This window comes from Strongylocentrotus purpuratus, unplaced genomic scaffold, assembly GCF_000002235.5.
Source record: "Strongylocentrotus purpuratus isolate Spur 01 unplaced genomic scaffold, Spur_5.0 spur5_scaffold_2, whole genome shotgun sequence".
NCBI classification, from domain to species: domain Eukaryota; kingdom Metazoa; phylum Echinodermata; class Echinoidea; order Camarodonta; family Strongylocentrotidae; genus Strongylocentrotus; species Strongylocentrotus purpuratus.
The window spans coordinates 30,726,213-30,739,328 of record NW_022145605.1 but is presented as its reverse complement, the minus strand read 5'-3'; the positions used below and the strand labels follow the sequence as shown (position 1 = coordinate 30,739,328).

At 36.7% G+C, this 13,116-nt stretch overlaps 1 protein-coding gene across 1 annotated transcript; it reads left to right on the top strand.

The window, feature by feature from the left end:
• The first annotated feature begins 4,585 nt into the window (after positions 1-4,585).
• Positions 4,586-11,262, top strand: LOC105445003 (adhesion G-protein coupled receptor D1-like). The gene is made up of 5 exons (XM_030991217.1): positions 4,586-4,687; positions 6,081-6,234; positions 9,058-9,124; positions 9,324-9,390; positions 11,170-11,262. Exons 1-5 carry the CDS (start codon positions 4,625-4,627, stop codon positions 11,260-11,262), a joined length of 444 nt encoding a protein of 147 aa, XP_030847077.1. The 5' UTR covers positions 4,586-4,624.
• Positions 11,263-13,116: the final 1,854 nt, after the last annotated feature.

Sequence of the window (13,116 nt, the reverse complement as noted above, 5' to 3'; positions counted from 1 at the left end):
TATTGGCCGTAGATATCTTAGACCCCACAGCCGCCGCGGCAAATGTGACTAATACCTATCCTAAAAACCAACGAATATTATAACATTTCTAGGAAGAAGATATGATAACCTTGTTACGTTTTGAGTGCACTAAAATGGAATTTAATTTAAATGGATTTCTCACCCTCTGCAGATGGAAATGACCAGCTGCCTGTTACTATAGGGATTGTTACGTCCGCACGTCTTGCTGACCTCCTTAATAACAAGACAGCTAACAACGCCACCACCGGCAATAATGATGTCAACCTTCGAGTTGCGAGTAATGTCATAACGGCAACTGTATTCATTGGTCACGAGTTGGTGTCTATTCCTTTCAGCTTTACTCTTATCCACTCTACAGTGAGTACCTCGGGATCTTTAATCTATACAATTTCGCTGAACAAAATAAATCTGTCATGTCATATCAACCCTTCTGTCAGGCATTTTCGTACCATCGTGACTGGTACCTTAAAACCCTTATCTCGATTGAAAACAATCATTCATATCTAGACATTTGTTTTGTATTTTGGTTATGTTCAGATACCTAGATATATATTTCTTCAAAAATATAACCTAAAATAATCAAGCTCATAGTGGTAATCAAACATTTGGAATAAAATGAATATATTTCGACAGTTATACATGCTTTTTCATTATTATAGATTTTTATATTTTCTAAAAATACAGGCGTTACCATGGCAACCGCAATATCTAAGCATACCTATGATCTGGGAAGACTCATATTGTTTAGTAATGTCAAAAGGGTAGCTGGAAATATGTATACATAGGCACTTATTGAAAATTGAATTGAAATATAAGTCATGTTAATGAATATAATGCTTTAATATGGCAACAACTGAAGACGTCATTTAGAAATGACAACAGGTAGATTTGTGTTCAGGACCCCAAAATTGGGGAAATATCACATGAACTCATATTCTACAGGAAATTCTTCATACAATCGCAAATTGCCAGTGTAATATTAGCATTTATTTATCACTTTTCCTTCTATTTCACTGCAGATGATCGGTCAGAAATACTTTTCACCAACATGCAGCTTCTGGGATATAAAGACCAGGTATCATTTAGAAGGCAATAATATCATGTTATTTGATTTGACTTTGATTTGATTTATTGGTTTCTGCATCTTTTTTCTTTTTTCATCATACATTTTCATGAACATAATATGGTTTGATACAGTATTTTAAATGTATATAATTTTATACAGATAATAAACAAATTTAAACAAATATATTGAATGCATAATTAACATAAATTAGATGCAGGAGGGCTACAGAAATAAGCAAAGTAGCTTGTGCCCGCAGCCCTCAACTTAGATACAATAACAATAACAAATACAAATAGAAAAGACTGACTTGCAGAGCAGAAAAGGAAAGGGGAGAGAAGGAGCATTGGTAATAATACAATAAATCTCGTACATATGCTGATTGAATGCAGGTTCATTCATGAATGGCTATCACAAATAATTTTCGAAAATATTTTTCATTTGATTTCTATATGTACTTGTTCCATTAATAAATTGATATTTTCACACTTCATATATTTACCATTCCTCATTGTTTCATGAAATGGAGATCACTTTGTTGCTAAAAGATAATAACATACGTAGGCTAGGGCAATATAATCTCCAGATTATATAAGGAATGTGAAATTGATATCAAAAGATTTGATTGATCGTAATTCTTTCTCTTCTTCATCATATTTTACATTATCAAAGGTGTTTGCGATTATGGTGCGAATATGACATGTATCATCCTTTTACAAGTTAAACAACAATAAACCAATAAATAACATTAATAAATTGATATCTTCACACTTCATATAATAATTATTCCTCATTGTTTCATGAAGTGGAGATATCTTTGTTGCTAACATATAATAAAATACGTACGATAGGGCAAAATAATCTCCAGAATATTTAGGGAATGTGGAATTGATATCATAAGATTTGATAGATCGTATTTCTTTTTCTTTTTCTTTTTCTTCTTTTTCTTCTTTTTCTTCTTCGTCATGTTTTTACATTCTCAAAGGTTCTTGCGATTATGTTTAGGATATGACTTGTAATTTCTTTTACGAGCTAAACAACAATAAACCAAATATGTTAACGCAAATGCAACTGATTTTTTTTTTTTTACCAAAAGGCACATACAATCATGTTTTCTTTAAATTATTTTTAATTTTGAAATGAAGTACAATCTTATACAACAAAAACGTACATTGTCCCTTTCCACATCGTTATCCTTGATTTGTTTATAAGCGAAATATAAGCTAAATACAAAGAGGATTTTGTTTCTGTATAATAATTAAAATACTGCTTCAGAAAATGAAATAAAGTGTTATTTTTGATATAATAATAATACCCAATTACTACCGTGTGAGTCAAAAAAAAGTTTACTCCCAGAAAATTGCTAATTATTTTTTAAAATCATGTATGAATCGTAAATTATTATACATTTTATGAAAGAGTGTTTTATCCCAAATCAATTGGTACCATTTTTGTGTGGTATGTGTTCACGCTTGGATGAACAGGAGGCATTGTTTGCGAGAGTGCAAAATTCGACTTGCGCCAAAGTGATGTCTGCAGTATGTATTATGTTATTAGTGAGAGAATGAAATGAATGTATCAAATGAAATGCATTTCATATGCATTTTGCAAAGGGCAAAGTCACACGCACCCACAGTCCCACACACAAGCGCACAAACGTTCGTTGATATTTGATATTCGATATTTGATATGCGTGGCATGAATAACTTTGTTAGGGATATTATTTGGATCTGCAAAGACCGAATTAATACCCAAATCCCAATTGTTTTATTCAAACATCACATAAGCAACTTTGGCGCAAGTCGATTTTTGCACTCTCGCAAACAATGCAAACAAATATTATAACTGTGTCCAAATAAAATTATGTAAATTGTTTTCATCTGGTCACATTACTCGTGTGCTATGTTTTTTAAAGAAAATGGAGTTCCACCGGCTGTCGAGAAACCTCTATGGAGAACGTGAATATGACGTCATGCTACTGTGATCACATGACCAGCTTTGCCATTCTCGTGAGTTTGCTGCCGAGTGAGCTGGTAAGATATAATCATGATGTATATATTATATATTAGAGCTTATCATTTCACAAACGTGTATAACATTTAACTATAATTCTCCACAGTTGGTTAGCTGTTGATTAAAGAGAGATTCTGATATGTAAGTATGCGCTATTTGAATTAATGATTTTTATCATTACAACGTATAAATTTTATATTGGCGAGTTAATTGTGAGAATATTCATATCTTTTAATAAGAAAATAATCGAAATTATCCCTTAAGATGCAACGATATTTCAAAAAGTATGAAATATTTCCCCTTTACCTGCATTGTGCTTATCCTAAACGCTTTTTCCCATGATAATAGTTTTTGACAGGGATACATTTTGACAAAATGAGTGAATTAGTCTTACAGATATAAAGTCAATTATAATATTTTGTCTTCGACACAAATATATATATATATATATATCTATTTTATACCAAGAGTATTAATAACGTTGAAAGCTATTTGTTGAACAATACTTTTTAGGATGGAGATATCATCAGTGATATTCTAACCTGGGTTGGCCTTGGATTATCTGTGACGTCACTCGTTATCAGTCTGATTACGTTCTTTATTCTCAGGTAAAAATATCAAGGAATTTGTAGTTTTTAATGGTTGACAACCCAGTATAACTTGGGCGATTTCAATAATTTATGTATCATTTTTTCATGTAATTCAAATCTAAAATGGATAGTGGTTTATTTTGTGTTAAAATATACATATTAGACAAAAAGAAATTACGTAGCATGTTTCCCGATTTAGCAAGAAGAAAAAATAAACCCAATGCATATTCTTTTATTCATTCTAATATACTTTTTTGTTGTTGTTGTGATATTTGTATTCTGTTTGAAATGAAAACAATTACGTGTAATGAAATGAAATGATCGGGCACTGACCGTAAATTCCCACATACTATAGAAGGTACGTTTTTTGCACTCATTGTGTGCACTTTGTGCATGCTCAGAATCAAAGGTGCAAGGCATGATACGTTCATAATATATTTTCCTCAAAGAACCCCGGCCGCGTCATACCAAAAGACGTTAAAAGATGGGAGTTGTTGCTACCTTGTTTGGCGTTCAACAATAAGGTATAGAGCAACGTCGATCTGGCGCTACTCAGTGGCTGCCGGGCTCACGATCAAATGGGCAAAAAGAATTTCCGTTTCTGTTTAATAAAATTTGGAGTGGACTATTAGGCTATTATTATTATTATATTTGACCAGAGGTCGAAATTATACATAGTTGTTTTGTAACCCTATAACACAGTAGGTTAAAAAAATAAATTTACATTTCAAATCTATAATTGAAAAAAGGTGAATTGAACACTTTTTTCCTTCTCTGTGCCATGGATATAATATGAATAACATGCTTTGTAAACCAATAAACAATCATAAATTTCTTTAACTCGAATAAAAACTTTCTGTAAATCATCGGGTCTAATTTTCACTTTATACATAGACGATCGTTGACAGCTGACCGGGTTATAATTCATGCCAACTTGATGGTCGCCATTCTGTTTGTCGATATCATCTTCTTTGCCGGCATCAATCCTATTGAAATTGAGGTAATCTTTATTATTTTTGTATTCTGAGATTTCTGGAAGGCTATCCATTTCCCTTGTTTTCCTTATTAAAGCCATGTGCTACATTCAACTATAATATTAAATAAATACCAGAAATAGACACTCTTTCATCTTAAAAATGTATAAAAGTACATTTCAAATTAAAGAAATATCAATACTCTACCAACATCAATTAAAATCAAGCTTCGAATTTTCACGCTTGGATCGCCACATTCATTTAATGGTTAGTAGATCTGATTAAGAAGAATGCAACAGCACAAAATAGAGCAAGTAGCCATTCAAATACTAATGAACATGTGCATCTGTAAGACAGTCTTGCTCAACAGTTTAAAGGGGGAAAAGAATGAGAAACGATGAGGAGGGTCGAGCTCTTGATGTCAGATGTAGTCTAAGGACTGCATGGATTTGACAAGCACGGTCAAGATGCCTCTCCTTTCCACCCGAGATCGTGGACGAGCCGTGTGACACTTCCAATGCTCATCACAATTTGAGTGGTCAGATGCCCCATTTTTGAAATTATCTTTCAGATACTCACTCAAGCGTGAGTGGTATGAATCCAATTGCATATCATCTTAACTGGGAATAATTTATATTCATTTATATTTATTTGAAAATCTTAACTACAAATAGTGTCCAATTTCTTTTTTGTGTGGATATATACATGTATATATATATATATATATATATATGCTGAGTGTGTCAAAATGGTTGTATCTGGTGTAGCCGAAAAAACCACTTTTTTTTTACCTGTCTCCGTGGTCAAGCTGTTAAAGGATTTGGTGTACGCAACCAAAGACCTTGGTGTTATTCCCGGCAGAGACTGTTTTTGAAACCTTTGTAGTTAATTTCATCAAAGGAAGGCATTAAACGAAGAACAACAAAAACGCGACGCAAAATATTTATCTCACGTTATTTGTGTACATTTTTAGTATTATATATTGAACATATAAATTACTTTCATTGGATAATCTTTCGTCACGTCTTCACTATCTAAAGAATGATTATGAAACCAATCAAAGTTAAGAAGTGAACACTCAAGAAAGGTTATTAATATTGTTTTAATCAGTGTATATATGTTACACTTTTATAAACCTTTCCAGAACTATACAAAAAGGTAGGACATAGTATACATTTTGGAAAAAATACACTTGTCTATTTTATCATCGCTATATTGCTCCCAACAATTCCTTAAAGAAAGGGACGTCATGGCCATGGGTTTCGTTCAGCCCTTATGACTCCTCCTTGCAATCATTTTCTAGTTTATTCAAATGATTCAAGGAATTTAACAAATCTAAGATAGTTTTGTACATAATTATGTATGCGTCTCAATTCTGCCCGCATTATATCTTATCTCTTATGTGAACCCCTTGTATAGTATGCATGCAAGGCATATGCCTTCATCCTGCACTACTTCTCCCTAGCATTGATGTTCTGGATGCTTGTCGAAGGTGTACACCTCTATCGTCAAATCATCCAAGTTTTTGACTCTGGTAATCCTCGAACTTGGGTTTATGGAATCTTAGGATGGGGTAAGTTGATGATTATCACTCACATCATTTATATGGTGCCATATTTCTGCATCAAGAACTGCATTCTGCGTTAAAAACTTAACTTCGTTTCGTTGACGATCAGCCATGCACAAAAAAGACGAAAGACTTGATGCGTGGCTGATGGTTAAGGAAACGGAGTTAAGTCCTTTGTCAACTCTGTTTGTTGCTACGGCAGGGAGCCAGTAAAAAACGAATTCATTCAATCAAATCATGGAAATGCAAGCATTACTTTAAAGTCAACTGGTTAATGCTACGTTTACACTATGTTCCCGGCGGCCACGTACGTTTCAGGCCACCGTGGACGAAACGGGATTGACGTGACACAACGCGAGGGACCGTATGGGCAAACGTGACAGGCCGTGATTGCCGTGGATACCGTGTCAGATTTTAAACTGTCAAAAAATTGCCACGGCAGTCACGGTGCCGATGGGAAACATAGTAGGCCGTAAAAAAACTTGGAGGTGGTCCGTAGTGGGACGGGAGGCCGCATATTCCCTGGCATCTTACGGTCTTTTCAAGTTTTGCCACGTTCTGCCACGTTTGGTGCACGTTTTGTCACAGTTCTTTCATGGTTGCTGCGCATTTCGTCCCGTTTTGCCACGGTTTGCCACGGTTTGCCACGGTTTTCCAGGATTCTCACGGCAGGCCAGGGTGTATGGTAGCCTTTTTATCGCGTTTAATCACTGCGCAGCCCGGCGTCTGACGATTTACGGGCGTGGCGCGTTGCGTCCGGTCTGACACGGCGCACGCGGTCGGGAGGCAGTATATACAAGACTAGCGCGGCAGGAGCTCCATTCAAGCTTGAGCAATCGACGACACATTACTGCATCTACAAAACAAAGAAACAAGGTCAAGCTATGCCACCAAAGAAGCCAAGACGTTCGAAGGCCCTCCGTCATGTAGTGCTTGGAAGACCTTCTTTTTATACCGTGGGCACAATCGTGCTCCAAAGCTGCCCGGCGTCCACGTTTCATCCGTAGAAAGCCTTGAAAGAACGTGAAAAATGTGTCAGAACTTGATCAGAAAGTGAGAAACGTGAGGGACCCCATCAGAACGTGAGGTAACCCATCAGAACGTGACGAGCCGGGAGGGAACGGTCTGGCATCCGTTGTAGAACGCGGGCCGAACCGTAGTGCGCCTTGGAGCCTCCGGGACTCAGCATCCCCTTCCCCGCTACGGCCCTTCACGGATACTGTGGTAGACCGTGAGAAAACTTTGCTGACGCATGTCCAGCGCATTGGAAATTTGCAATTTGGGCCAGTGCGTTGTCGTTCGCTAGGCGTGCGTCATCATTCGTTACTCGTTCGTCGAGCGCGCTGTACCCATGCTATGCATTCGTCGTCATTCGCTGTGTGCGTCGGGATTTGTACACGCCAAAGGCACGCCAGACATGCGTGGAGCGCGCTAGACCAGCGCCAGACATACGTGGAGCACACGCCCTGTATACGCACAGCGCGCTAGCTACACGCTGTGCATTTTGTGTCAGCTCGCTAGCTTTTCCAAAATCATGACAAAAGTTAGGCACACGGCCTTTTCCGATTTCCAATGCGCGGGCCGTGCGTCGTCTATGTGTGACCACCTCTGTTGAGAACGCGGTGCATGCGTGGACCATTCGTCCAGCGCGCTAGCAACACGCTGTGCATTCGTGGAAGTTGTTTTCATGTGCGCTCTGTGTACGGTCTGTATGCGCACTGTATGCGCCCTGTTTGCGCTCAGCGCGCTAGCAACACGCTATGCATTTGGTGTCAGCTCGCTGTAGCTTCGACAAAAGTTGGGCGCACGACAACGCACTGGCCAAAATTGCAAATTTCCAATGCGCTGGCCGTGCGTTCCCCACGCGTCTCCTCTGTGTGACCGGGCCTTTAGGCACGCGGCCTTTTTCGGATTTCCAATGCGCCGGCCGTGCGTCGTCTATGTGTGACCACCTCTGTTGAGAACGCGGTGCATTCGTGGAAGTTATTATCATGTGCGCTGTGTGTACGGTCTGTATGCGCCCTGTATGCGCTCAGGGCGCTATCAACACGCTATGCATTTGATGTCAAGCTCGTTGTAGCTTCGAGAAAAGTTGGGCGCACGACAACGCACTGGCCAAAATTGCAAATTTCCAATGCGCTGGCCGTGCGTTCTCCATGCGTCTCCTTTGAGTGACCGGGCCGTAACAAAACTTGAATCCAGAGATAAAATTGGTCTAAATCCCACGGCGCACTACGTTTCGGGCAAACGGGGCTGCCGTGGCTGCCGGGAACATAGTGTAAACGTAGCATAACTTCTTCCGATCGAGGTGTTATTTTAAAAAACAGAAAATGAACTTTCTAGAAAATGATTTTCTCTTTGGAATTCAGATACCGCCCGCCAAACGACCTTTTGGTACTCTCTGTCTTTAAATTGTTTTAACCCCTCATGCGTGAAATATGCATCATATGAGTTGCATCAAAAGAAAGAGGAAGGTCTAAGCTTTACAAATATGTGTCATTTATTTAATATAATTGTCATTACTTTATGATAAAACATTGATAACTCTCGGTTTCATTTCTTCTGGGACGCACTGTACAGTTCACGTATTCGAATCTGTTTCATGGCATTTTACGGCGGGGTAAGTTCAAATGAAAGACGGTTTTACTAGACAACGCTGCTAGAGGCAAATCAATACCCACTGCTACTTAAAACTAAGCTAATAATGAATCTTTACAGTGATTTGGTTGTTAAAGTAATATAGTTCGGCTTTAATTTAACCTACATGTATATAATCAAAGTATCACATCCGCCATTTGCAATCTACCATACTATTTCCTTCTTTTGAAGGTGGTCCAGCCGTGATACTCATCATAACTGGAGGCGTAAAGCATCAAAGCTATGGCTATGAACGAAGGTGAGTATAATTTATTGAAAAAACTATTATTATCAATATATATATATATATATATATTAGTCCACGGAAATCAGTTGCCTTGTAATATTATCGTTCAAGTGACAAATATTTACAAAGGTACCCAAACTGAATGCAATCAACTTAAACTTTGCATAATTGAAGTAAAAGTTTTATCTTTATCTTCCAATTTAAAATACAGTTGCTGGCTGAATCCAACAGATGGGACAATCTGGGCATTCACTGGCCCGGCTATTGCAATCGTACTCGTAAGAAACTCGTAATAGTGTGTGATCTGTTAATTTGTTTTTGTTTGTTTGTTTTTGTTTTGTTTTTGTTTTTTTGTTTGTTTTTTTTTTGTTTTGTTTTGTTTTTGTTTTTTTTGGGGGGGGGGGTTTAGTATGCGGTGTTTTTATTCTTTATTTTTTATTTTGGGTTGTACGGAAGCTTGAAAAGCCTAGATATTAGTATCATGATTAACCTTTAAAGATGATTTGGGTAATTTCCTCCAAAATACCGATAAGAGAATATTAGAATAATGTTTTCCACATTATCTTGTTGTTTGGCACCACGTTCTTCACTATAGATTTTAAAGAAAAAAAATCCAACCTCAACATACAACTAGTATAAAGTAATGGAAACATATCAGAGATCCTGACCGGTAAAAGTTTGTAAGACATCGAACAAAAAAGAAGAAAGTCTTGATATTTTAAAGTTGTTATCGCTAGACGCATTGGAAGTTTAAAATGGCCAAAGCAGTTATGTCACTGTGGTGTAGTGGCGGATAACTTTCCTCTATTTTTTCAATACGAAAATTTTCTAAAGTGTCAATTTATTTCATTAGTGTATGATAAAGAGTATGTAACCCATGATATATTTTGACAAGTGCCCCAAAGGAAAAGGCACCTGACACACACAAAAAAAACCAGAAATTGATTTTAATTTTGTTTACACGACTAATGAGTGAGTTTTTAAATGCTACGTCACAATCCAGGGAAGAAATATTGAATTTGAGATTTGCATAGATTGATTAATATCATATTTCATACATTAATAATTCCTATCTTATTGGTTTAATTTATATCACTTTAGCCATTCAGTTTCTCATATTTTCTGTCATTATACAAGTAAAGTTATTACAAGGGTTGGTTGTCCTTTTACGTTTCAAACGAACATATAGCAGCTGCACTCTCAAATAGGGCTCACGTTTCAGTTCAGTTCAGTTCATTTTATTCAAAACCACACAAAGCATGACATAATCTGTTACTTAAAAAAGAGACTGGTAATAGTACACCAATCAACATATTCTAACTTGATTACATCATTAACTGAATGTTTTTAGGACCCCTTTAGAAGCTAAGCTTGTGAGCGGGGCCCTATAACAGTTTGCACTCCAACAGAAAATAGCAGCTAATAAATCGTAAAATTATGGCTCCCTTTTATAATGGTTCAACTTTGCGTTTTAAATTGTACAAATACAGCACTCTTAAACAAAGTCTACAATTTTCCTCTCAATTGAAACTAAGCAGCTCTTTCAATCACCAGCTGCAACTTTTCAAATAACAAAAATGTTATATTTTACCCCGCCGTATTTTAATATATACTACGTAAAAAACAAACTGTGGAAGTACTGCAAATGCGCACTTGAAACCATGAGTTTACATTATAAAATAGAAGTTCAATGTAGCAAAATGCTCGTTATCTCTGTTTGATTGCAACACTTATTGCTCAGTGAGTAAAGGAGATTTTTTCAAAGGAAAAAGGCATATATTTAATCGAAATATAAATCTCGTTCATTTTTATATTTTATGCATGTTTTGAATTTTGAGGCCTACGTTTTTTTATATCGTCGCATCGTGATATCTGAATACAATTTTATCCTAAGCATGATCGTCGGCAAAAGAAAAACAAGTTAACAGTCCTTAGTACTAAAAATTTAACGTTAGAAGCTTGCCTTGTGTCTGCAATAATACATATATATATAGTTATTATAATTTTATCATTAGCAAGAAAATTATTTAAAATGTATAATTTATTTCCACTTCTAGGTCAACGTAGTTATTCTCCTACTGGTTGTAAAGACAGTTGTGTCTGCATCTCGAGGTCAACTTGACAACGATAAGATGAAGCAAATCAAGTAATAACCTAATTACATTTTAAGAAATGTTTTCATTTACGATATGTTCTTGCGTTACCTTTTGTCTCGATTACGTAAATGTTTTTTTTCGGAGTAAATCCTCTAAATTATGTATACTTACTTATGAATTATTATAAACGCAGGCTTACGCCTCTATATTCAGTTCTAAATTCTTTCTTCATGTAATTTTGCCAAATCATTTTGTTTTTATTCAGAGCTGATATTTGGAGCCCTCCGTTTCTCCTCGGATTGCTTGATATACATTGGATATTGGCTCATTAGGGGTTGACGAATGTGTGTGAGTGTGTTTGTAGATTCATGTGTGTGGGTTTGGAAGGGTGTGAGTCGGTTTGTGTGTGTGTGAGTGTGTGTATCAGGCACGTAGCCACGGGGGGGGGCACGGGGGCACGGGGGGGCACGCGCCCCCTTAAATTTCCAAGATCGGTTGAACTTTTTTAGATCCCTTTTTTTTACCTCGATCGATTACATGTATGTGCCCCCCAAACATCGAACTCTGGCTACGTGCCTGGTGTGTATGTGTGTGTGGTTTTGGATATATGTGTGTGGGTTAGCATATGTGCGGGTGCGTGGGTTTCGATAGGTGTGTGTGGGTACTATTTGAAAGACCTTATCCGATGAAAATACAACTTGATATACGGTAAACGGAAAACTGAATGAATGTAGAATATAAACTTATCTTTTATTATTGCACAAAAGTAAATTATAACCTCATTTTTCACACCCCTCCAAATTAAGGGTCAACAGGGGTCAAATTTTCCGAAATTACAGTGACGACATAACATGTGCAACCCATCTGTTCACCTTTATTGCTGAGGCTTAATTAATGCAAAGCCATTGTGAATAGGCGTACTCTGCATAAAATGATATCATCAAGTCGATGGCAAGTTTTTTAGGTCGATATCTTCCGATTTTCAAAGCTTTAGTTTTCGAGTTTTCAGAGAGCTCATACTCATCTGACAGACACTAAAATTGCATATAATTGATATTATTGTAATTTGTTGCTTATAAGTTTTCCGCTGATATATAATTCATCCATTTCATTTTTCAGTTCGGATATGGTCTTAAACTTGGGTCTCGATTTGGATAGGTGGGTTCCGATGGTTTTTTGTAATATATATGTAAAATCACTGTGTAAATTATTTTGTCACTACTTTTCAGAGCTGGACTTCGGAGCACTTTGTTGCTCTTCCCCCTGCTTGGTATCGCTTGGATATTGACACCTGTAGTGGCAGTTTTCCCTCACGTCAAGGCGTTGGAATACACCTTCAACCTGCTCAATTCTCTTCAGGTATCTTATATAGGTTATCAGAGATAACTTGGCGTAGTAATCACTATGATGTCAGTGTTATGATGATTTTGATTTCTAATGTAAACAAAATGAGCACTAAAAGAAAGAGAGAGAGGGCGGGGCCGATAAAACGAAGATAACCCTACCTTTTTCTTTAAAGAGAAGGTTGAGCTCTTTGGCTCTGTAGAAGTGAAAATAAAAAATTTGAAATATTTAACATACCATTTCACAATAAGGGAAAATATCATATTGACAATTTTACGTCATTTCTCTCAAATTCCAAATAACTAAATATATCATATCTTTGGACCAAAGTTTGATCCTACTAATTTCTGTACTGCCGTACCATGTTTGTGTGCACTGATTTTCCATCTGACAAGAATTTTTCGTTCGTTATTTTCAAAAACCTTACAGGCAATCAACGCACATTAGGTCCTAGATAATTTCTGCCTTCTTAATGTAATGGTCTTATCAGTACTCAAATATGATTTTAACCATGCACGGGCATATGTGCCTTTACCATTTTTACTTGTATTTTTCATTTTGTTT